The sequence below is a fragment of the Hemicordylus capensis genome, chromosome 1 (genome assembly GCF_027244095.1).
Source record: "Hemicordylus capensis ecotype Gifberg chromosome 1, rHemCap1.1.pri, whole genome shotgun sequence".
Classification (NCBI taxonomy): Eukaryota; Metazoa; Chordata; class Lepidosauria; order Squamata; family Cordylidae; genus Hemicordylus; species Hemicordylus capensis.
Genome location: NC_069657.1, coordinates 393,918,780 through 393,945,952, shown reverse-complemented (window position 1 = coordinate 393,945,952; position 27,173 = coordinate 393,918,780). Strand labels below are relative to the sequence as shown.

The 27,173-nt window shown below is 42.5% G+C and overlaps 1 protein-coding gene across 6 annotated transcripts in view; it reads right to left on the bottom strand.

Annotated features, from left to right (window-relative positions):
• The window catches only part of LTBP1 (latent transforming growth factor beta binding protein 1), a 348,387-nt gene that overhangs the window by 314,381 nt on the left and 6,833 nt on the right, over positions 1 to 27,173 (bottom strand). For all 6 annotated transcript variants that reach the window (XM_053303824.1, XM_053303841.1, XM_053303830.1 and 3 more), the window contains exon 3: positions 2,871 to 3,162. In XM_053303824.1, the coding sequence (XP_053159799.1) occupies positions 2,871 to 3,162 (292 nt within the window). The remainder of the gene's footprint in view (positions 1 to 2,870; positions 3,163 to 27,173) is intronic.

Sequence of the window (27,173 nt, the reverse complement as noted above, 5' to 3'; positions counted from 1 at the left end):
ATTAAATCTTGTACTCTCTCCTTCTGCACTTTAATCTATATTTTCCTCTGTATACATTTAACCCTATGCTCCTTAGCCATTTGGCTCACTTTTGCTATTTCTATATACCATAAGTAATATATAGTGCTTTTATTTTACATTATATCTATTTTATTTTTGTGAGCCACCCCAAGCAGTAGTGTACTGGAGGGCCAGGGTATACATATTTTAAATAAATAAATAGTATTAGTTTTTAGGCAGGAAATATACAGAAAAAATTGCAACATATTTAACTTACTTACAACTGGGACAGAGAGCACTTTCTCATTATTACATGAGAGGGCTACCAGGTAGGTGGCTGGGAAGGTTGCTCAAACTTACCTACACCGCAGATGATCTGTCAGTCCTTGCTGGGCATGTGGCGCCCAGACAGTCACCAGCTTTCCCTGGCAGCGTGGAGGGTCAGCGGCTGGGACACACTGGCCCGGCCCCCAGAAATCCCATAATGCACCACACAAGTGTGTGGTGCATTTTGGGGATCCTCCTGCTCCTGTGTCAGGGCCACGTAGTGCCAACACACAACTGTTTAGCCCAGGTTACAGGTACACTCATGCCCTTAACTCCAGTTAACGGATGGGCCTCTTTGGCGGGTTTGCCTACAAGGCACTGCGAACAGCCACGCGGCTGCTGGCAGTTCTTACAAGCAGCCAAGACCGGACTTGGCTTTGTTAGCCCAGTCTTGGCTGTGCATGAGAACAGCCTCAGAGTTTTGTTCACAACAAACAACACTGCCAGCATAGTGTGAAATCAGGTGAACTGGCATAAGGGGTAGAACATTTCCAGTATATGTATGTTCTCACTATGGAATTCTTTCCCAAGAAAGATGCAGCAGGTCTGCTCAAGATGGGCTTCTAGAAAGCAAGTGAAAACTGTTTTTCTCCCAGCACTTGTTAAGGGTGGCTAGTTGAGGAGTTTAAGCTGCACTGCAGATTTTATTGGGGATGTGTGTCACTGCTATAGTTTGTTGGCATGCCTTCATTGTAATACTTTTTATTGTATGGCTTGCTGTTTATTTGATGTATTATATGTTAAATGTACTTTAACCTTCATTTGTATTGTAAGCTGGCCTTAAGGTTCTTCTTAAATATGTAGTGGAATACAGATTTTATAAATAAATACTGTAAATAGGTCTGTAAGATAATGTGAAAAGAAGGTACAGGTTGCCCTCATTATTAGCAGGGAGTTCTGTTCTCACCAGTTTCCATGGATAACAAAACTACGAATAAAGAAACCTTAACCCTATGGGGATCCTGGCTGGTGGGAGTGGGGAGGTTAGGTTCCTAAGCACACTCAAGTGTACTGAAAATCACAAGCAAAAGTGGGGGGGGGCAGAAATAAGCACAGTGCCTTGCTCTTCAGCAAAGCACCCAAAATGTCTAAATCCTCCATTTTTTTTTTTGTTCCTTTTTTAGATTTTTTGTTAAAACACAGTGAAGCACTACAAAATGATGACAGGAAATTACATCAGAAATCATTTCCACCCATTCAAGAACCATAGATAGGCAAAAATAAACCTATTTTCACCCCACAGAAAAAGGAACTGGGCCCCTATCACCCAACCATGGGTGAAACCGTGGGAGCCTGGACCATGGGTAATAAGGGCCACCTGTACCTGATAAGAAGTCAATATTTATCCAGTTCACACAAGCATCCAAGCTGCCCCTTTTCAGCCTCTGCTTTCAGTTTCCAAGGCAACCAGATTTCAACAACTTTCCCAAACCAAGGCTTACATCTGCATCTCCCTATATTTTCCCTTAAGAACCCAACATATCCCATATGGCTATTCTGCCAAAGATGCTTACAAGTAGGCAAACATAAATGATCCATGACTTGCACTGGATTGGCAATAACTGGATTGGAAATAACTCAAGTAATTATTTCCCAAATCCAGAACTGGTTTGGCTCTTTTCTAAGCGAATCTGAATTTGTCCTCCTTCTCCCATTTGACCACACTGGGGATCGTGGGAGCTTTCAAATCTCTCTAGACCCTGGCTATCAAAAGTAGTTACAGTCAGGGGAGATTCCTAGCCACACAAGGCCTTTGACAGTAAGGCAGCTGTACCTTCAAACATGTCAGGGGGGGCGGGGGGAGAGTGTGCAACACAATACCTTGCAAGGTTTGACAAATCCCAGGCACCAGGGAGCTGTGGCACCTAGACTATTCAGAGCTAGATTTATTTAATTAAATCTTATTCCCCCAGGCATTCCTGTTTCTGTTCTCAGTATGTTACTTGTAGGGGGATAAAGAGAAGTCCATTTACTCTCTCCCTCCATATTATCTGTTGGCTTCTAGGTCCAGTAATTTTAAGTGTTAATTGCCTGGTTTCTAAGTGTTTGGGCTGGCTCCTAGATCCAAAGAAAATTCTCCTGCCTACATCGTACTTACAGTGCAATGGGATAGCAGCATCAATATCTCCATAACATTACATAGGGAGACAGAAAGAAACTTCACTCAGAGAAACCTCATGTGATGGTGGGAAAGCAACCCCCCTCTAGACCCTCTTGCCTCAAGCATTTTGAGAGAGGGTGCCACCAGTCCTCAGAGCCATATTTTCAAAGATCACCGGGACAGAGGAAAGGGGAGGATTTTGCAAAATAGCTGCTTGCGCAAAATATTCTAATGGGAAGGAAGTGTTAATCTGGATGATGCCCAATGAATGCTTCTTGCTTTAATTACAAGAGAAATGTTGATATCATACAAGATCACAAACATAAGAATAAATGATTCAAATCTATGCAAGCAATTCAGATGCCCAATATAAAAACACTAAAGTAAGTCTCCATCCAATGCAGACATTGTTTTAAAATACAGAATGATGGGGAAAGCTTACTGTGATTGCATTTGTTGCGGTAATCCCCCAGAAGGTTTCTGCTTGAGTGTGAAAGTCATCTGGGCCATAGGATTGACCTTTTGCTGGACCTGCACCTTCTTTGACAAAGAGGTCTGCTGAACAGATCGTTGAGGAATAGGCCAGGGTGGAGTCCCAGGACCCAATCCGCCCGGTGAAGCAGTTTCTTGCTTAGTGGTATCTTCACAAGTGTTACCTTTTGTCCCTGGTTTACACACACACAGCTGTGGTCGCAGACACATCCCTCCATTTTGGCATGGCGGTGAACAGTTAGCTACGAGGAAAAAGTGATCAAAAAGGAAAAAATTAAGGGGAGCTTAAACATGATACCATGTCAACACTGCATCACTTTGGGTTAAAATCTTAATATTAAACTATGAGCTAAGTGGTACAAGTTAACAGTATGACAACAGGTATTAATTACTTTAGTTAAACTGTTGAAATTGAGGTAGATATTTACTGCTATACAAAATATGAATTTTATATAGAGTCTTGGCCTCCATCTCTTCGGTCTAATGGACCATATATGTAAACAATGTGTTTGCAACCAGGCAGTAAGTGTTAGGTTAATCAAATTAAGTAAATCCACAGGATGAAGGGCCATGTCATACTTGGATGAAATCTTAGCACAGAAAATCACAGGTATATGGAATATACAGAGCGGAACAAACATGAGTTTCTCTGTAGCAAATACATAGTAAAGGCAACCACTATATGTTTCAGCTGCTTGAAATGTGTACCAACAGAAAAATGATGTTTTTCTGAAGCCTCGCTTCAAACATATCTCCTTTAAGGGAAAAGGTATCATACAAGTTAGAAAAAAGCCAACTCTTTCCCCTGCAAAATCCAGAGCTTCTGGCAACAGAGTTGGGGGAAAAGGCCTAGAAATCCTAAGGAACTTGAAGTCTCTCAGCCGATGTCTAGACTCCCATCACTGTGTTATACAATATTGTAGCAGTGCAGTCACCACAGGGAAAACATATTTCTATTTGCAGCTGTGGTGGAGGCAAGTCCATGCAAGGCCAGGCCTCTATCATTTGTGACCCACTGCACCAAGGCCACTCGTCATGAATGGTGGCCTCTTGGACCCTGTGAGGCTATGATTTGGAACAGGCGTGTAGAATGAAAATAGGGTAATTAATCATTACCTATACAGTTGTTGCACTGAATATTGCCTCTCTGACACAGTCATTATGCCTGAAAAGTGCCAACTGGCAAAAAAGAATTTTGAGGAATTTAAGCAGCTGCTGGACAGGAGTTATTTGGGGGGGCAACGGCACAGAAGGGTTGCCACCTACCTCCACACTGCAGTCCCAATCTGAATCACAGACTCATGCAGGTGCTACTCACGAGTAAACTTCAGCCTTGTTACTACACACAGGCCCCTGCTAACTGAGAAAAGAGGCCACCTTTTTAAAATGGTGATTCTCTTTATTTAGCTGGCTGTTGCTCATGTCTATCATAGGTTTCTTTTTTAAATTGTGAACCCTTAGGGTCCAGGGAGCCATTGCATTTATGTATTTATTTATATCCATGTAAACCACTTTTTGTTGAAAAGTGGTATATAAATATTCATCATATTCATACACACTTATACATTTAATTCTGAATGTAGTTTAGCCCCCAGCAGGACAACAGAAAAGTTCTGTGAGCCTTCCCATCACATGCCCGACAGTAGGGGAACACAGAATAGGAGAATTCTGATTATGATCACCATCCAGAGATTTTATATCCAGTACTATGTGAATAAAACAACATTAATCACAACCAACATCCAAATGAATAAAGAGTGTGTGCAGTGAACATGCAGCAGCACAAGGTACAGAGGAGGGACAATTTTCAACAAATCTCCCCTTCCTTCTGGAGTTTATTTCAGCTTCCAAAATTATGTCCCTAAGAGTTGTGCAGCCCTCAGGGATATATTCTTGAGAGTTGCAGTAAGCTTCAGAAGGAAGGGGAGATTGACAAAAATCACCCTTCCCCATAGTGCATGCACTGCATCACTGCACACAAGCTTCATTAGCTTGGATGTTAGCCAAAATTAATAGAAAAATTAAGCCCAGTTCTATATCAGTTCTAATGAGCTTGATAAAAAGAGCTAGCAACTTCTCCACTGACTATCAGAAACATGCCCCTAGCACTATTAATAATAAATCAAACTTTTAAACAGCCACCTGACAAGTCAGAATTGCCTCCAGGTGGCTATGGAGTAAAGATTTTTAAAACATGAAGAAAGCTGGAAAGAAGAAGAAATGTTCCCCCATTCAAGTCTTCAGTGTGCTACAATGATTAATAAAAAGGTACAAACGGACAGATGAGCCAGTAAAAAAATTTTTGAGGCCCAGTATCAGTTTGGTGGACTATCTGCAATGCTATAATAATATCAATATTTGAATCATGATGAGGACAGCTTAGTATGCAACATGACTGCAGATGAAGCAGGCAGTGCAAGTTGCTTATCATTCATCTCTGCCATTCAGAATAGACTTTTGACATGGGTAGATTCTGTTCTACTCATGAGATATGAAAACTCTCAGGCTGGGGACAGCTTGCATATCTCCTAGGAGTGGGGGGAGATGCAAATACTGTATTTTGGAAGAGCAATGCTACAAAAGAGGAAGAATGGGTCATTTGCACTCCATGTTCACCCTACATCAAAATTACATCTGAAGCTATCCTGAGAAAAGTGAACGAAAAGCATTTAACAATTTTTTTAACCTATAAGCAACTTATTGGCACTTAAACTGGAGGCTTCTTTCAGTAAACAGACACTTCTTCGCTTGTGCTTGGGGCGGGATAAACATGAGACAGGGTAGTAAACAATAGTAGTATAGAACTTTTTCTCATTTTTGTTTGTCACTCTCAGACAAAAAGAGTACACCCTCTTAACACACATCAAGCACATTTTCCTCTTTGAGATCGAGATCAGCTCCACACTGTAAATGGAAGTTGGCAGGCCGCTTTCCATCTGGAGTAAGAAGCAATTATTGTTTCCAACAATCAGATAGCTTTCAGATCCCAAACAAATAATATAAACTATAACCTCAGTGTTCTTTTGTCCTCCCTGTCTCAAGGGGCCTTTCATTGTATATAACACACTGTCAAGAACTGGCCATGCCAGACAAGCTCTCCAAAACTTAGAGCAGCCTAACACCTGCTAAACAATAACAATTAATCCGGGTGCAAATAAAAAGACTATTGCATTAGCATGTGTCTGAAGCACAAGTTTAATTCCAGTTCCTCTGAAGCCTTTCTAGCTAAGGCAAAAGGATCTTTGGCAAAGCAGTCTTGTCACTCATAGCTTCAATTTGTCACTGGATCTCTTCTCCCAGAATATTTCAGTCTCATTGAATTGACACATATCAGCGGGCAGATTTTTTTTTTTTTTAAGGTCTTAATATTTCACAGGGGTGGCTGTATTTATAGGCTCTGGGGGGAAAGCATTCTTCAATATAAAACCAACTATCATCGATGAGTTACAAGATATTGCTTTTGGGAGTCAAGCTATATATTTGGTAGTTAAACATACTGCACTGCACCCAAGCATAGTCCTATTATTTCCCCCACTCCTATATGAGTTCACTCTTTTGTTTTAATTAATTTTGGTGATTTCCTTTCATGTGTGCTCCATAATAAACTACTACAATAAGCCTGCTAAGCCAAATATTAAATCATATTGGCAACCATCTACCCAAAATTAAGGTACATAGACACTTCCCATAAAAAAGGAAACATTTTTATGTTCATATAGGCAACTTTCCCTGTGTTTACTTATTTGAAGTAGTACTCTGCAGCTTCCAAATGGCCTATTGACTATTCTGTTGGGTTCAGTAGCTAATGTCAGTGCTATTTTAAAGAGAGAGCAGATATAGTAAGAATATTTATATACAGCTTTTTCAACAAAAGGGTTCTCAAAGCGGCTTACATAGCAATGTTATAGGAAAATGGCTGCCTGTACCAAAAGAGATCACAATCTAAACATACACAAGTTGTTCTAGTTAGAACTAATTTGCCTACTTTCCTTTCACTGTCTCTACAACTGGACTAAATTTGGTTCAAATCGAGGTCCACAAGTTAGATCTCTTTCACCTGAAATGTTCACGTTTGCCATCTTGGATTGGGGTGAATAACATCATTACAAACTACACCACTGAGGTGTCCCTGTGTGTCACTCACTACAACTGTACCAAATTTGGTTCAAATTAGATGGTCCACATATTAGTGCACTTGTGCCTCAAAGGTTTACACATCCACCATCTTGGTTCAGGGTGGATGACATAATCACAAACTATACCATTGGAGTATCCCGTTGTGCCATACAACTGTAGCAAATTTGAATCAAATCGGTTAGGTGGTATACTAGTTAGCCCACTTGCGCCTCAAAAGTTTACGCGTCCGCTATCTTGAATTGTGGTGGATTACATCATCACAAACTATGCTACTGAAGTGTCCCCGAGTGTCATTCACTACAACTGCACCTAATTTGGTTCAGATTGGTAGACAGTCCACAAGTTAGCCCACTTGCGCCTCAATGTTCACTTGTACACCATCTTGGATTGGGGTAGATTACATCACCGTAAACTATGCCATTGAGGTTTCCTCATGTGCCCCTAAAGCTGTAGCAAATTTGGTTCAAATCAGTTAAGCAGTTCACAAGTGAGCCCACTTGCGCCTCAAATTTTCACACATCCACTAACTTGAATTGGGGTGGGTGACATCATCACAAACTATGCTGTTGAAGTGTCCCTATGTGTCCCTATAATTGTACTCAATATGGTTCATGTTGGCCCAGGCACTGCAAAGTTGGTAGGGGGACACACGGACAGCTGGGTGATCTCATAAGTCTACTGGAAAGTAGGCTAACAAGGTGGACATCCGCAAGAGCCACTGGCGGGACATTGCAGTGGGGTTGGATAGGGATAGTTGCTCTCTCCTGCTAAATGTAAGAGCACCACCACCTTAAAAGATGGCTCTTTGCTCAGTTAACAGGAATATTGCACATCATCAGTGTGAAAACAAGGTTCAGCCATAATGCTAAACCATGGGGCTGTTCTCACTAGCAGCCAAGACCAGGCTAAGGCAGCCAAGGTGCCTCAGTGGCAAACCTGCCAAAGAAGCCTGCACCCTTAACCCTATCTAACTGCTCATGTGTCAGCGCCAACTGCTTCCAACAAATCCCGGACCCTGCACCTTCACGATGCCTGGAGCAGCTGCATATTGTGTGGGTGTGGAATCCATGCACCCCGGCTCTTCACGTCGCTTGCCTTCAGGGAAGGGAAGGTTAGCAAACCTTCCTCCCCACCCGCCTGGGCTTGCAATCGTGAGAAAGTGGGGCTATTCTCACGATCAACAAAAATCGGGCTAGGAGAGCCTATCCCGATTTTTGTTGATCGTGTAAACCACCGGGCTCGCAGGTAACCCGCTCAAGTAGCCCTCCCTAAAGCCCGGGTTTGCGGAGCAAGCGCTCCGCAAACCTGGGCTTTCTGATCGTGAGTAGCTACAATGTGTCTTCGCACCGTGGCTAATCATGAGGAGACCCCAAGAGGGGAGGCAAAAAGCTGCCTCCCGGCTCCAGGGGTCTTGCGGGGGCCGATCGGTCACGAGATGATCCTGGTCACGGAGCTGGCCATCGTGTGGGCGGCTGATCTGGCCGCCCAGGGCTCCCTCCCTGCTCAGACCCAAACCGGGTCTCACTGATCGTGAGACCCGGCTCAGTGCCTCATGATTTGTGTAGATGGTTTGTTTACCTGGTTTGTTTCAGGTTATATATGAACCCAAGCTTAGTTACAAACCATGGTTTGTATCTGAAGCCATGATTTAGTTTAAAAATTGCAATTTCTGCCAACTTTGGGTTCTCATTATTATTTTTATTATTATTGTTTTTACATTTATATCCCGCTTTTCCTCCAAGGAGCCCAGAGTGGTGTACTACATACTTGAGTTTAATTCATTCAAAGTTTATTACGGTCTATGACCTGACAAGGGGGGGCGGGAATACAATTAAAATATAAATAATTTTTTTAAAGGAAAAAAACAAGTCAACAGTCTAACCAGTCTAAGTCAACAGTCTTATTATTATTATTATTATTATTATTACATTTATATCCCACTCTTCCTCCAAGGAGCCCAGAGCGGTGTACTACATACTTAAGTTTCTCTTTCACAACAACCCTGTGAAGTAGGTTAGGCTGAGAGAGAAGTGACTGGCCCAGAGTCACCCAGCTAGTTTCATGGCTGAATGGGGATTTAAACTCGGGTCTCCCCGGTCCTAGTCCAGCACTCTAACCACTACACCACGTATATCATTGACAAGACATTTCTGGCCATGGTTCTGCCTCTACAGGCTGCTGCACCTGCAAGCCCAATGGTTCCGACTATCACTGGAAAGCGTGCTAGGCTCCCTTAGCCCGCTTTCCAGTGACCGTGGGAATAGGCTCCTGGAAGCTCAAACCATGGTGAAGAGTCTTAATTATAGTTAGCACAAAACATGGTTTGTTTTTATGTATTAACTCAGCCAAAGAGACAAACAATTTAAAAAGAAGAAGTCTTACCACAAGTTCCTTCTGGTTTCACAGAGAAAAGGAGAGGAGTGCATAACAGTAGATCTAATACTGGTAAGTTAGTCTTGCTCCACCTCTGCCCAGTTGCCTAGACCAGTATTCTGCTTCCAACAGTGCCAGATAGATTATTCTGGGAGCTCACAAGTGAGGAGCCATAAATTTGATGGCTTCCCCGTTGTGGGTTCCTAGTTGAAATATACTACTACTATACATAAGAACATAAGAACAGCCCTGCTGGATCAGGCCCAAGGTCTAGTCCAGCATCCTGTTTCACACAGTGGCCCAGCAGATGCCAATTGGGAGCCTACAGTCAGGAGTTGAGGGCATGCCCTCTCACCTGCCATTACTCCCCTGCAACTGGTACTCAGAGGCACCCTGCCCTTGAGGCAGGAGGTGGCCTACAGCCCTCCGACTAGTAGCCATTGATAAACCTCTGTTCCATGAAGTCATCCAAACCCCTCTTAAAGCCATCCAGGTTGTTGGCTGTCACCACATCCTGTGGCAGAGAGTTCCACAAGTGGATCATGCGTTGTGTGAAAAAATACTTCCCTTTGTTGGTCCTAGACCTTCTGGCAATCAATTTCATGGAGTGACCCCTGGTTCTAGTGTTGTGTGAGAGGGAAAAGAATCTCTCTCTCTCCACACCATGCATGATTTTATAGACCTCTATCATGTCTGCCCGCAGTCGTCTTTTTTGTAAACTAAAAAGCCCCAGGTGTTGTAGTCTTGCCTCATAGGAAAGGTGCTCTAGTCCCCTGATCATCTTGGTTGCCATTTTCTGTACCTTCTCCAGTTCAACAATGTCCTTTTTAAGATGTGGTGACCAGAACTGTACGCAGTACTCCAAGTGTGGTCGCACCATAGTTTTGTATAAGGGCGTTAAAATGTTAGCCATTTTATTTTCAATCCCCTTCCTAATGATCCCTAGCATGGAATTTGCCTTTTTCACAGCTGCCGCACATTGAGTCGACACTTTCAACGAGCTGTCCACCACAACCCCAAGATCCCTCTCCTGGTCCGTCACCGACAGCTCGGATCCCATCAGCATATACTTGAAGTTGGGGTTTTTCGTCCCAATGTGCATCACTTCACACTTGCTAACATTGAACTGCATTTGCCATTTTGTCGCCCATTCCCCCAGTTTGGAGAGATCCTTTTGGAGCTGCTCACAATCCGTTTTGGATTTCACTAACCGGAAGAGTTTGGTATCATCTGCAAATTTGGCCACATCGCTGCTTACCCCTGCTTCTAGATCATTTATGAATAAATTAAAAAGCACCGGTCCCAGTACAGATCCCTGGGGGACCCCACTTCTTACTTCCCTCCATTGTGAAAACTCTCCATTTATACCTACCCTCTGTTTCCTGTCTTTCAACCAGTTAGCAATCCACACATGTACTTGTCCCTTTATCCCATGACAGCTAAGTTTCCTCAGGAGTCTGTGATGAGGAACTTTGTCAAAAGCTTTTTGGAAGTCCAGGTAGACTATGTCAACTGGATCACCTTGATCCACACACTCGTTGACACTCTCAAAGAACTCCAAAAGGTTGGTGAGGCAAGATTTACCTTTGCGGAAGCCATGCTGGCTCACTCCCAGCAGGGCCTGTTCTTCTAGGTGCTTTACATGACAGTTTTATTTTGCTATCATGCTAATAGCCATTGACTGACCTATTCTCCATTAACTAAGCTTAAAGAAGATGAACAATAGAGGTGAACCTTTTCCTAACATTGCAATGAAATAGAAAATTATTGTTTGTGCATGTTCCATGTGTATATCAGATCTCTCACAGCTTCAGTGATTAACTGGCTAGGACATTTCTATGTAACACATATCCTAAAATAAAAACTTGGCAAGATGTAATGTAACTTTCCTGAGAGTAATGCAACAGAAGGAAGAATCACTTAAAATTATAATATTGTGGACAAAACTTTTAAACATTTTATGTACATAAATTATTATTAAGTAATAGTTTTAACACTCGGTTCACAAGCATTTGCAATAATGATTTAAATCATTCTTCTACAGAGCTATTGGTCCCTGCCAATTCACAACATGCTGAAACTGTTCATTTTCTTTCAGTAGTACTCTACTGCAATATACTGTATACTGCAGATAAATAAATAATAAATAAATCACCAGTTTAGATAAGAAAGAGGCCTTCTGGATCTCTCAGCATCTTTTGATACCATCGAACATGGTATCCTTCTGGATCACCTAAGGGGACTGGGCGTATGGGGTACTGATTTGCAGTGGTTCCGCTCATATTTCTGTCAGCTTTCAGAAGGTGTTACTTGGATAATGCTACTCTACAAAGCAAGAGTATTTGTATGGTGTCCCTCAGGACTCCATCTTGTCTCCAATGCTTTTTAACATCTACATGAAAACGCTGGGAGAGATCATCAGGGCATCTGGTGCAGGGTATTATCAGTACACTGATGACACCCACATCTATTTCTCCATGCCAGCTTTATCATGCAATGGCATAACCTCCCCAAATGCCTGCCTCAAGGCAGTAATGGGCTGGATGAGGAATAACAAACTGAGACTGAATCCAAACAAGACGGAATTTGTTCATTGTAGGTAGCTGCAGTTCGGGAAATGGGATGGATCTGCCAGTTATGGATGGGGGTGACTATTGTAAATCTGTTAGCTCGGCTAACCCAACAGGATTTACAACCCCCTTCAGCATTCCCCTGTGAGATAACAGAAAGCAGCAGTGAAACTGCAAGAAAGAAAAGAAAAGGCTCACAAAGCAAATAGTAAATGAATTAAGTTCCCTGAACTGAACTAGGTACCCTGCTATAACAATAACTGAGTAATAAGTGAAAAGAAAACACAAAGCAAGGAATGACACCAGAACAAGCAATTAACAGAACAAAGCAGGAAAGCATAAACAAGCCAAACTGGAACTTGGAAAAGTCTGGAATTTAAATAGCACACTGTCTGCCGCCAGCAAAAGTTGCAAACAGCATCTGAACAATTGCTAAATATATATGGCTCAAGAGAACCAGCAACCAATCAGGCTTCCCTGAGTCAGCACTTTGGCTTCCTCTCTTGTGATCTCCTGCACCTGCGTGACTGCCACTGAGCTTGCCTCTTAAGACACCTTCTCAAGACAGGTGAAATCCCAGGCTCCTCCCCATCAGAAATCATTTCTGGCAGCTGTTGCAAATCCTCAGCTCCAGAGTCTGGTCTCCCTGCCAAATCCTGTTGCTGTGCCTCTGAGATCTCACTCGCAGGCAAATCCTCCTGTTCTGACTCTTCTGAGTCAGAAGTCTGAGCCATGACAGTGACACTCCCCAAGAAGGAACAGGTTCGCAGTTTGGGAGTACCTCTGGACTCAACCCTCTTTCTGATACCTCCAGTAGAGGCCAGGAGTGCTTTCTATCAGCTTTGGCTGGTTCACCAACTGCACCCTTTCCTGGAAGTGAGTGACCTTAAGGCAGTGGTGCACATGTTGGTAACCTCCAGGCTTGACTACTGCAATGCACTCTACGTGGGCTGCCTTTGTACATAGTCTGGAAACTGCCATTGGTGCAGAATGCTGCAGCCAGATTGGTCCCCAGGACCAATCAATGGTCCTTCCCATCACAATCAATGGGAAGTTTGCTATTCACTTGATCCAGATTGTGGATTGCATCTAGAGTGAGGTAAATTAGACATCATATTGACATTGGGAGATCTGTGATTAGATCTTTTGAGTGTGTATGTGTAGCAAATAGCAAATGCACTAAAGGAGACAAACAATTTAGATCAGAGCCATGCCACTGAAAGGGGTTTTAATCCTTACCTGTATCTTTTGCCTTATCCAATAGACTCAGAGCTATTTATTTTCTTTAGAGGAAAATCTACAGCTATGATTGTGATTCACACAATCACAGCAATCCTGGCTAAAGACGTAACCAGGACAGCTGAGCACTGAAGAGATGATTGTGAGAACCCAGAATTTCTACTGTGGTTAACCCACATCAAACCAGGCTAGACAACTGGAATCTGGCCCTGGTTAGTTATCCTGGTTAAATGCAGGTTAGCCACAGTGGTCTGACTAGGACTGCCTGGAAATTCTGGGTTCTCACAATCAGCTCTGCCGTGCTCAGCTATCCTGAGTTAAGTTATCTCTTTAACCAGGATCACTGTGATTGTGTGAATACAGCCACATTATGGTAATTTTAGAGGAGTTTTATCGACATTAATTAATTTTCTCCAAACCTTGATGAAATTGTTACATATAACTGGGTTTATAAAAGCATGCAGTATTTTTGAAAAATCTCTGTATCTTAATCAATCAATCTGTGGCCGATTCTTATTTTCAGAATAAACTGAGGAAGTGCTTCACAAAACTTTCTTCTTTTACTATCTGGTTCCAACAGACAAACAAGTGGCAGCATGTCTAATTCACATGTTAGAAGAAGAAATTTGAGTCAAATTGTTTTTATGTGCTCACTGGGAACAGGTGAGGAAAAAGCTGCATTGTGTCTTCGTGGCAATTCCTAGCTGCCTTTTCAGTGCAGTTATTACAGGAATGACAAAATGTTAGAGTCCAATTTAGTTCAGAAGGAAGATGGATTTTCCCCACCACGCTAATGAAAAATACACTTTATTTTTGAAAAATGTCCAATAAGATGTGAGACTGTGCAAATTACACCAAGGTTGTAACAGATTTACAGCAGCATCCTACACAGCTGGATTCAGTGGTACCTATTCATAAGTAAATATGCATACAATTGCAGCCCTAAAGTTATTGCTGGGCTGGAAATTAGTCCTGAATCATTGGATTTATTTAATGCTATGTGGATTCTAGAGTCCACAGAAAATTCTCCCCTTCATCTTATGCAAAGCATGTGTTCAAACAAAACAAATCCATGTCAGTTTGTGTGTTAATTGACAGTGACAAGTTGTTCTAGTAAGAACAAATCTGCCTACTTTCCTTTCACTACCTCTACAACTGGACTAAATTTGGTTCAAATCGAGGTCCACAAGTTAGACCTCTTGCACCTAAATTGTTCACCATATTGCATCATATTGGATTGGGAAGGATGACATCATTACAAACTATAGCATTGAAGTGTCTCTGTGTGTAACTCACTACAACTGTACCCAATATGGTTCAAATTGGTTAGACAGTCCACAAGTTAGACCTCTTGTGCGTCAATAGTTCACACATCTGCCATCTTGGATCAGGGTGGATGACATCATCACAAACTACACTATTAGGGCATCCCTATGTGTCGCTATAGATTTAGCAAATTTGGTTCAAATTGGTTAGGCAGTTCACAAGTTAGTCCAATTGTGCCTCAAAGGTTTATTTATCTGCCATCTTGAATTGGGGTGGATAACGTCATCACAAACTATGCCATTGAGGTGTCCCTGTGTGTCACTCACTACAACTGTACTGAATTTGGTTCAAATCAGTTAGACAGTCCCCTAGTTAGCCCATTTGCACCTCAAATATTTATGTGACTGCCATCTGGAATTGGGGTAGATGACATCATCACAAAATACACCATTGAGATGTCCCTATGTGCCCCTACAACTATAGCAAATTTGGTTCAAATCGGTTAGACATACCACAAGCTAACCTACTTGTGCCTCAAACATTCACGCGTCCACCATATTGAATAGAGGTGGGTGACATCATCTCAAACTACGCCATTAGGGCATCCCTACATGTCCCTATAGCTGTAGCAAATTACTTCCAATCAGTTAGTTAACAGGTTAGCCCATTTGTGTCTCAAATGTTTACACATCCGCCACCTTGAATTGAGGTGGATGACATCATCACAAACCACGCCATTGAGGTGTCACTATGTGTCCCTACAACTGTACCTGATTTGGTTCATATTGGTCCAGGTGTTGCAAAGTTGATAAGGGGGACACACAGACACACAAAATGCTGGGTGATCTCGTTATTCTATTGGAAAGTAGGCTAAAATAGAGGTTCCAAGACTCTGGTCAATGGGATTTCAATGTTCCTTTCTCTGCTGCTGACAATCTGGCACCATCAAAGAGCAGTGAAGAAGCAGAATAAGCAGCAGCAGGAAGTCACAGCACAGAGGCCTACCTAAGCTGTATGTGTGTGCACACGTGTCCTCCTCTACCCCACTTACTTCTGCCAATATGGCCCACTACAGCTCCTCTTACTACTTCTGGGAATAAAGCACTTAGCGGTTGTCTAGGAATTGTACAACTTGATCCCAAAGATGAAAGCAATTATGAGTTGTGTAGTGGGTTGTAAATGGCTGCCTAAAAACTTGTAAATTGCAGCTGCTGCTCTCAGCTATCCCAAAACTGCATATTACAAGACATGGATGGTATACAGATGACTTAAAGAAGGCAAAAGAGTTTATACTAGCATAAAACCCTTGGTGAACCTGTCCTGTTACAGACATTACTAGATGGTTAGCATAAGCATCTGTATCAGATGAGCCCCAATTCCACTCAGAGGTCAAGGTTCTCAATTACAAAAGAAGCAGCAAGATTCCAAGCCTCGGCATGAAATTCGAATCCATTCATTTGAAGAGAGAAGGCATACATAGGAAGATATAGTACAGCACTCACTCTGAAGAGGCTAATCACATATTAAGGAACAGTATTCCACCCACAGGCTAAATAAAGCTAGCCTTATAAAAGGGTATGTCTTGATTTCAAAAGGGCAAAAGGGAAATGAGGGTTATCATGATCCTAATAATAAAAAAGATTAACCATAACTTCAAAAAAAATTGTGTATTGCTTCAAACAACTGCACATAAAGCATTTCTGTTCAAAGAATGTATGCTCAGGGAGCAGGGCAGGACTAAAAGCAAGATGATGGGCTAAGAAACATGCTCTTGAATGAATGGCCAGAGAGCCTGTCGTTTAGGCAAGGCCTGGGACTGATCTCAAAGGCTTACATTTCCAGAAGGTCACTACTGATCAATCAAGAGGGCTGCCATATCATTCTGTAGGACTGTATAGAGATGGTTCAGGCACTGACAACAATCTATGGTTTAGTGCTACATGAATGAGATTGATATTGGGTAACCTTGGGCCACTATCTCTCAGTTATTTAAACACTGGGGCTAAGCAAAGATTTTAACACAGGTTTCACTGGTATGATTGATTGATTGATTAAGTGCCGTCAAGTGGGCGTCGACCCTTAGCAACTCTCCAGGATGATCTGTCTTCACCTTGGCCTTTAAGGTCTCTCAGTGGTGCATGAATTACTGTCGTAAACAAGTCCATCCACCTTGCTGCTGGACATCCTCTTCTTCTCTTTCCTTCAACTTTCCCAGCATTATGGACTTCTCAAGGGAGCTGGGACATGCTCCCTTGAGCTTCTCAAGGGACATAATGTGTCCAAAGTATGATAATTTGAGCCTGGTCATTTGTGCCTTGAGTGAAAATTCTGTATTGATTTGTTCCATTATCCATTTGTTTGTTTTCCTGGCTGTCCATAGTATCCTCAAATGTCATCTCCAGCACCAAAGTTCAAAAGCATCTAACTACTAATGCTTCTAAACAATACACTGAGGTGAGTCTCATGATCAGTGAGACTTGCTGTAAGGGGGTTAGCGGGGAGGGCGGGCTTAGCCCACTCTCCCCGTAGACGATCATTCCTGCAGCCCTGGATCGGCCACCCACATGACTGCTGGCTCCATCACGGAGCCAGCAGGGCGTGCGGGGATCGGGGGTCGTGTGGCCTCCGGAATTTCCAGGATGCCCCACACAAACACATGGGACAACCTGGAGAGACCCCCCGAGCCTGGGAAGCTGCTTGCAGCCTCCTGGTCGGGGAGTCTGCTCGTGTGTTGCCATGGTGCGTAGCCGCACCACAGCAATACACGATCAAATAAGCGGGGTTAGCAGAGCGCTTGCTCCGCTAACCCCGTTTAAGGGAGGGTTGCAGAAGCAGGTCACCCACTTTGGAGAAACCTGGCTTGGTCGTGAGCCCAGTGGTTCTCACGCTTGGCAATCGGGCTAGGCTCCCTTAGCCCGATTTTGGCCGATCGTGAGAATCGCCTCACTGGCTTTTCAATCTTAGTGAACAAACCTGGTTTCAGGGCAAGCACAAACCATGGTCTGCTGGTTTGGACAAAATGGCAGCTTATGGTTTGCCTCAAATCACGAAGGCAGAAAAAGAATCGCAGCACATGATAGGATAAAGAAGTGCATGAACCCAAGGGTTCTGCCATCATTTACACAGGCTCATTCATATAGAAACAAAACTGTAATTTAGTGATGCATACTCTCATAGTTGTAGCATAAAATATATTGTTTTTAAGCTACAGTGTCAATTCAATATCTCTTTGTGGGTAACAGTTATCTTATTTTGTTTTATATACTTATTATATTTGTACACCACCCCAAACCTCTGTCTCTGGGCGGTTTATGCGTGTGGGGTACTTCCTGTCACTTGCAGTCCGACAAGGGGATGGGGGAGGCAGGGAAGTATGCTGCTGCCCCACCGGACCATTTTCTTGTGCAGCGCTGGCGTGGGAAATGCAGCAGGAGTGGTAAGAGCATCCTCCCCCGCCCTTAAAGTCCCGCCCCGCCTTCAAACCGGGCAAACCATCCATCGTTCAGACCTGTTCTGAGGAACAGATCTATGCACATACCTAGTACAAAGGCACTGAAGTTGTCAAGTCTGTAATTTACCAGCATGTGTACCACTGTTCAGAAGTCATTCATCTCAAGAAATGGATGCAGCTGGCATATCAGCCAAAGCTGACAGAATGCACCTAGGGCCACTGCCTCAACCTGAGACACCAGTTAGAGATTTGGGTCCAAAAGCACTCCCAGATGGTGTACCTGTTCCTTCTGGGGAAGTGTGACTCCACCCAGAACTGGCAGATCAAAGTTATCTCCTGAGTTCCGACCTCACACAATAAGTGCCTCCATCTTATCTGGATTTAGTCTCAGTTTGTTATCCCACATCCAGTCCATCACTGCCTCCAAGCAGGCATTTAGGGAGGTTATGCCTTCTCCTAATGACACTGACATGGAGAAATATATTTGGGTGTCATCCGCATACTGATAGCACCCTGCACCAAATCTCCGGATGATCTCTCCCAGCGGTTTCATTTAGATATTAAAATGCATTGGAGACTCTTGTGAGGAATGCGACAAAATAGCTAAATTTATTTTGAGGGATCATGTCGGACTATATCTAAGCATAAAGCTTCTGCAAGGATATAGAAGAATTTAATCCTTAACATCAAGTTCTGTGTTAGGTTTATTTGAATAACCTAGTCCCTCATGCAATCACTGGATCAATCTCTTCCTCAGTTATTATTAGCATAGTAGTATAAATCTGGGACAAATGAACTCAGCAGTATTACAGCCACTTCACACTACTGAAACAGATAAGAGAGACCAACAGACATGTATTTGTCTGGTTAGATCAAAACCGTGTGTGTAACTCAGCCCTTACGTGCCAGTCACACTTCTGACCTCCCTGGCTCAGAGGGTATCCCAGCCTCTAAAGCTGCCAGTCCACTCCCTTCCAGCTTGCAGCCTCAATGATAGTTTTCTTCCATCTTCCTACTCAGGTTTGCACTTTTCAGCTTCTCTGCTTACTCAACACTCTTGTATGTTTCCCAGCCATTAAAAACAGGAAAATGAATACGTTCTGCACAAATTATTAATCAAATGTACAAATTTCACATAATGATGCTTTGGAGTATCTTCGCATTCGTGGAGGTGAACAATCTCCTATATCTTGCCAGCTTCCTTTGGGAGAGCGGGGGGAACTCATCAATAACTCATATTACAAGAAGAAGAAATGTTACAAGTATCTCTATCTCTTTCATACAGACTTTGCCCTTATCATAACTGCGAAGGCAAAGGGAATTCTTTTCCTAAATACACATGTAATAAAACTGTGCGTCATTGCTGGAATTCTTAGCTGGCCCATTTCAAAACATCTGACGCATTCCTGTAGTGACATCCATGGTTGTGTAAACATGACCTCTGGGAATGAAGCAAAAGCAATGCCTTCTCTCTGCCATTCTTAGTCTTGTGCGCCTAACCAAACAAAAAAAACCAACTTTGCAATTTCAGACAACACAGCACCATAATAAATAATTCTTTGGATCTTTTCAAGTTACTCTCAACATGGCAAAATGTCCTAGTGAGGTGCAAATGCTATTCAAGCCACTAAAAATGTTGTACTCTGAAACACTTCTGGTGTTAGAAACATATACATTACAACACTGGATCCCAACAATGATCTCATCTTCCTATTATGTAATAGTTGTCCAATTATAGTTATTGTTCTCAGCATCACTGTATTTGTCCATAGCATTCTGCAATGAGTTACCCTAGGGCAGGGCAGCACTATTTGTGATCTACCAAGCTAAACCTGCCAAGTGATTAACAATCCCTTTGTTTTTGAAGTTCCAGGCAGTTAGTAAACTGAGGAAGTTTATTGAAGCTGGTGGGTTGCATGGCTGGTGGGGTGCATTTGACTTAACAGGTCAAATGTTGTGCACACCTGTCAGTGTGAATTCTCCTCCAACAGAAAATGGATCAAATGCAAGCTTTCTCCCTCATGTGGTGAAAGCCATATCAAGCTGACTTAAGTAGACTTGTGGTATTACAAAAAAGCACAAACCACTTTTTTACAAAATGGCATCATTATATTGGCTCTCTGTCATGACATTTAGTTTCTATTTCCTCATCTGGTCTGACCATTCATTGTTTCTGTCCAGACCTTAGCAAAGAGGTCATTTCTATTACTGTAGAGCCAGCAAATTCCTCCAAAGCAGTGTTCCCTCTAAGGCGTGCATGTGTGCTCACACGGTTTTTGATGTCCACTCAGTCAATTTTAGATCCCACTCTAGTTGAATAAGGAAGGTCCCACTCTAAATGCACAAGCACACACACTGCCTTGATACTGCCACCCAGAACAAAACTCATTCCACACACAGATGAAAAAGTTAGAGAGAACACTGCTCCAAAGTTGTAGAAATGAAGATCTCTATTAAAGTAGGGACCTCCAGTGTCCTAAATTTACCTCACAGGATTGTCATGAAGAAAAAATGGAGGGAAGGAGACCCATGCATGCCACCCTGAGCTCCTTCCAGGAAGGATGTGTAAAAACGAAATGACTTTGGAGATGGGAACTAAGAATGACTTTGGAGATGGGAACTTTGATAATGGAGAGGTTTGCTCCCTTTGCCAACAACTTGCTCCCCTTATAATGCAACCATCTTGGACTAATGAACATAAGCATTCACCAATCTTAGAAGGTTAAACACACATATGGAGTGATCAAACATATATCAGGGGGCTGGAGCTGTCTGGGAATTCTAAAATGGCAACACTACTCAGCACTGAATGAGAGATTTGCTGCTTCATTGCTGGTAAACAACTTGCTGTCTGGGCATCAACAACAAGAAATATTTATAATACCGCTTTTCAACAAAAGATTCCAAAACAGCTTACAGAGAGAGAGAGAGAAAGAAAGAAAGAAAGAAAGAAAGAAAGAAAGAAAGAAAGAAAGAAAGAAAGAAAGAAAGAAAGAATAAATAAGAAAGATTGCTCCCTGTCCCCAAAGGGCTTACAATCTAAAGAGAAACATAAGACAGACATCAGCAACTGTCACTAGAGGTACTGTGCTGGTGTTGGATAGGGCCAGTTACTCTCCCCCGACTCAATAAAGAGAATTACCACATTAAAAAGGTGCCTCTTTGCCCAGTTAGCAGGGGCAATGAATAAGAGAAAGCAGAGCAGCAAGCCAGGCACCATGAGGAAGAGACAGAGCTTTGACCCAGAACATCCACAACCAGAAGACTGTCCTACATATGCTGTACCACTTATCCTTGCATTGCTGCAATCAGAAGAGTAACTATAGATTTCCTCAAAGAGCAATTACATTACATCCAGTGGTCCCTCGATTTTTTTTCTCATCTCTGTGTGGAATGAGTTTTGTTCTGGGTGGCAGTATCAAGGCAGTGTGTATGCACCTGCATTCAGAATGGGGCCTTCCTGATTCAAAAACTTGTGAGTGTGTGCACATGTGCATGCCTTAGGGGGAACAGTGACTACATCTATACTAAACAAGTTCTGGTAAGAACTAGTCTGCCTACTTTATTTTCACTATAATCTTAATTGATAATTACCATCTTTACATTACTTCCACCTCAAATGTTCACACATTACATCATCTTGAATTGGGATGGATGACATCATCACAAACTATGCCGTTGAGGTGTCTCTATTTGTCCCTACAACTGTACCAAATTTGGTTAGTCAGCTCACAAAATTAGCCCACTTGTGCCTCAAATGTTCACATGTCTATCTTCTTGAATTGGGGTGGAGGACATTACCACAAACATGTACACAGAGCTGAGTGATCTCATAGGTTTACTTTCCTTAAGGAAAGTAGGCTAAAAATAATATGAATCTAGATATTTTTTCAGTTGATTTAATCATCATACAATATTCGTTCTCAGATCACTCATTTGTAGAGGTCCTAAGTTAGCCATGGTATTCTTCTTCTATGGATGCGAAAGCTGGACTTAGAAGAAGCAAGATAGAAAAAGCATTGACGCTTTTTCTCTTTGGTGTTGGAAAAGACTTTTGAGAATACCATGGACAGCCAGGAAAACAAACTGATCATAGAACAAATCAATCCAGAATTTTCACTCGAGGCACAAATTAGGCTCAAACTATCGTACTTCGGACACATTATGCGAAGTCACAGCTCCCTATAATGCTGGGGAAAGTTGAAGGAAAGAGAAGAGGACAACTAGCAGCAAGGTGGATGGACTCAATTATGACAGCAATGAATGCACCACCGAAAGACCTTAAAGGCCAAGTTGAAAACAGATCATCCTGGAGAGAATGTATCTATGTGGTCGCTAAGAGTCGACCCCAGCTTGATGGCATTCAATCAATCAATCAATCAATCAACCAATCCTTCCAACATTTGGGGGAGGAATAATACTGTGTATTATTACATAAAAACACTTTTTCAAGGACTTTTCGACATTTTTTTAAAGCAGCAAAACAGAAGGTGACATAGACTAACATACTGAGCACAGAGCTAAGGATTTCTGATTGCTAATCCATGCTGCGGTAATGAGTTCTGACTTGCCCAAGGCAACACTTAACCTGTCTGTCTCTGTTTCTCCATCTGTAAACAATTGGGAATTTTACCTGTCTTACAAGGAAGTTGAAGAATCAATTTGTTTCTACAGAACAATAATTAATTTGCTTTCTACAAATCATACAAAAATTAAGAGTTATCAGTACATTTATCAAAAGTCTGAGCTCTTTATATTGGCTTACTGAAACAAACAGTAAAACAACTGAAAACATGACAAATTCAGACTATTTCAAAGATCAGCATATTTCCATTCCCTAATATACATCCAACATCTCATTAATACAAATCCATCAAAGACTGTGGGACCCAACACAGAGACTTAGTACTCCTTCTGCCACTGCCCTTGGAGGCCAGATCAGGGAACAACAGTAGTTTCACAGCTGCCACAGACTTCCTTAGCTTCGGCAGAAGATGACAGCATTGTCAAGCCAGATGTCTCAGGGAAGGACTACACGGTACTTTTTTTCTTTTAAAACACGTTTTACACATTTGGAACCGCTTCGGTGCCTTCTCCATTCCACAGCCTAAATGGGGAATGTTTTCCAGAGCACTGGAAACAGTGCACTGTTTTCCAGTCATTCATTATCCTTCCATATTGCTTAGAGAGTTTCTACTCCAGCACAAAGAATATACACCAGTGATTCAGAACTCAGGTCAACTGGAAAACCCACATTTTGAGCAGTGACAGGAAAACAGTGCAAAAAGACAGTACACAAAAGATGTTTCAAGCAGCCTCTACACTACAAAGGTAGCACATAGTTTCTCATTTGATCAGTGATAGATCTGTACCGCGCGTGTGTGTGCGCGCACACATGCGCATACATGCACACCTTTCCTGTTCATCTTCAGCTGTTATTGTTTGAGGCCCAGTTCTCACATTATTGTTTGAATTTCACCATCATTTTCATGTGGTTAATACTTCTGGATGCATAGCCACATGGTATTATTTACAACATCCTGTAGAAGTTTAGCTTTTCAGTGTGTCTCCAGGATATGAAGAACAACAAATCAGACCTCATCATAAAAATGTTCACCACATGAAAAAGGATGGAAAAACATTGCCTCATGGTGGCTTTGCTGTGTCAAAATGAAATCAGAATGTGGTCTAACAATTTGTCTAGATCAGGGCTGCACAACTTCAGCCCTCCTGAAGATGTTGGACTACAGCTTCCATCATACCCAACAATTGGCCATTATGGCTGGGGATGGGAAAACAGCTGAAGGGCCGAACTTGTGCAGCCCTGGTCTAGATTATCACCTGCCTTGAAGACCACGAACTATAATCCCTCCAGAAAGGATTGCCAAACTTGCTTACCGACTTTCTGCTTTTTCAGTGTTTGACAATCACCTATTTTGTAGAGAAAGCCAAATCTGAGCCCAACTCTATACTCTATAATTTTAGGATATTGCCATCAATAACTCCCAACAACAGGATGATAACCCCTGCTAACTGGGCAAAGAGACACCTTTTAAAGTGGTGGCTCCAATATATTTAGCAGAAGGAGAGCAACTGTCCCTATTCAGCCCAGCACAGCCTTCCCTACCAGTGAGCTGTTGCAGGACACGTGTGTGTATGTGGTTTGTTTTTTTAAGACTCTGAACAATTCTAGGAAATGGGCTCATTTTCTATTGCTATGTAAACTGCTTTGAGAACATTCTTGTTGAAAAAGCAGTATATAAATAAAACAACAATAGCAATAATATAAATACCACAGCTAATGACCTAGAAACAAACCACAGCTAAAATACCACAGCTAATGATCTAGAAACTACATTTTACTTAGTACATCTCAAATAATTAAAAATGGGGGAGAGTATTTTCGTATTTTGATGAAAACAATGTGAAGCATTTATGGAACCCTGCATTTGTAGGAGATGAAGGGGAAAGACCCAAGTAAGGTCTGATGCACAAATCCCTTCGGTCTCCTTGAGCCACTGCCTCTTACATTTAAGGGATGAAACCTTCAAAATTGATCTAAGCTTAGATCTCAAGGAATGCACATCAAAATGCAAGCATATTGCTGTAATAACATATGCATCGGAGACAGATGCTGAGATCCATAAAATCATTGTTTTTTACACATTAAGGATGGGTTATTTGTTGGCTGGGGAGAAATGGAATGCGCTAGATGACAATTTATCCTCAATAAAAATATTTTATATATTTCTACTTCCGTATGCATACCAGGAGTCAGACATTCTATCCAGCCCTTATTGGATTTGTTTCCATATGTAAATGTTGAAACAAACAGAAGCATTTATTTCAGCCTTTGCAAAATGAAGGTCTGTATGGGACATCTGGAGGCCAGACCCTCAAGGGCTGCTTTAACTGCAGCAGCACAAACTAAAACTGCATCCTATGCTAGCCAAGTGAAGCATAGTTAATCAGCCCTTTCCCACCTGCCACATATTTTCCTTTATATAGGGCTGTGCATATTCAAATATTTTCATACGAACTTCACACAAGTACAGAATTCAATACTGAGTGCAGATTTACCATTAGAATAGCACCTTGTCTTTTGAAAAAATATTTTTAAAGCAGATTTCAATCCTCTGTGCCTGCAAAGAAGGCCTTGAATTGTTCAGTTTGATAAAATGTCCAGATCTGAGAAGAGTGTTCTCCAGGGTGGGGGTGCCAGAGATTCCAGTGCTGTACAGATGAGGTTTCACTGCCCTGCATAGTTCCTTGCCCTTCCCCACAGCTTAGCAGAAGCAGAATTACACAAAATAAGCAACCATATGCAAATTCAGCTAATTTGCACAATATATACAGGTTGTAGGCTTCAACTTTTCTTGGCACAATTTTATTTTTTTAGGGGAGTTTTAAAAATCCAACCACAGCATGCATGCCCCTCATCTTTTATTTAACAAAACAGTGCAGTACTATGCCAGTACTTGAGAGTCAGAAGCATCCACTAGCCCTTTGGGTCCTACACCTGGGACCAACTGGAGACTAAATTCAGATTTTCTGCTTTGAATCTGGATGCGTCTCTGGCTACTTAACGAAAATCACAACAGTGCTAGCTTCCTCTTGTCCAGTCTTTTCAAATGAAATTTTCAGCAGTACAACTGCCCACTCTTTCCTTGTCCAATTTCTAACTAGGATTTCAGGGAGGAAGCCTGGGGAAGTTGGACTTTGGGTTTACTTATTTTCAAAACCTTTATTGTATTGAACACTGAACATGTATTTATTTTCAAACACATTTCCATGTAAGCAAGAGAAGCCACAGCTACCATGTATATTCCTCCTTAACACACTACAGCATTTAAAGTAGAAACAGCAAAAACTGTTAAACCCAAGAGCTACACCCAAAAACCTTTGGATGGCAGAGAATCAGTGCCACAGCACCTCCCATGGATCACAACATCCCCGTCACTTTCTCACCCTCTTCTCTCTGCTTCTCCTCTGCAATCCAGTTGCTAGACACTGAAGTTCTTCTCACGATCAGTGAGAAGAGCTTAAATTGGGTCTGATGGGAGAGCAGGCTTAGCCCGCTCTCCCTGCAGACGATCAAGCCTGCAGCCCTGGGTGGCCAAATCGGCTGCCCACACGACTGCCGGCTCCATCACGGAGCTGGCAGAGGCTGCGGGGATCGGGGGCACCGGAAGTTCCAGGATGCCCCGTGTGAACGCGCGTGGCATTCTGGTGAGACCCTCGAGCCCTGGAGGCTGATTTCAGCCTCCCGGGCAGGGGTCTACTCATGTGTCGCCACACACCACAGTAACACACAAGCAAAAAGAGGTTAACAGAGGGCTCGTTCCGTTAACCTCATCTGGGGGGGCGGGTAATTTAGGGCGGTTAGCTGCCAGGAGCCGCATAGCTCCCGTTGCAGCACATGATCGCCCAAAAGCAGGCTAGGCTCCCTTAGCCCACTTTTGGGCGATCATGAGAATCGCCTCACTGTTCATTCTCACCTACCATCAACCCGGCCCAAATGCTCATGATACATCCCCACCCCTTGAAAGCTGCTAGCAAAGCTTCCTTTCCTATCCACATAAGAATACAATAGCTGACAAACCAGAGAAGCAAGGAAAAGGGCAAAACCCTTTCTTAATCACACCAGTTGGGTGAAAGGCCATCGCTCAGTGGTAGAGCACATGCTTTCCATGTAGAGGTCCCATGTTCAGTCTCTGGCAACAATGAGCAGGGATGGGAAATATCCCCATCTGAAATTCTAGAGCGCTGCTACCAGTTAGTGTAGATAAAGTTTACCAAGATGGAGCAATGGTCTGACCTTAGATAAGGCGGTTTATAGTGAGTCAGACCATTGGTCCATCTAGTTCAATATTGTCTATTGACTAGAAGCACAGTTCCAGGCAGGAGTCTCTCCCAGCCCTATCTGGAGATGCTTCCATTGAACCTGGGATTTGGACTTGGACAACCTTGGAGAAGCCTCTGCCAGTCTGTGAAGACAATACTGAGCTAGATAGACCAATGGTCTGACTCAGTATATGGCAGCTTCCTATGTTCCTATGACTTTCTGCAGGGAAAGCAGATGCTCTACCACTGAACTAAGGCCTCATCCCCAACCATAACACTTTTTGAGTGTGCAAAGCACTTCACATGTATAACCCTGATGCAATCACTACAACAATCCAGAAAGATATATTATTTATCATCATCATCATCATCA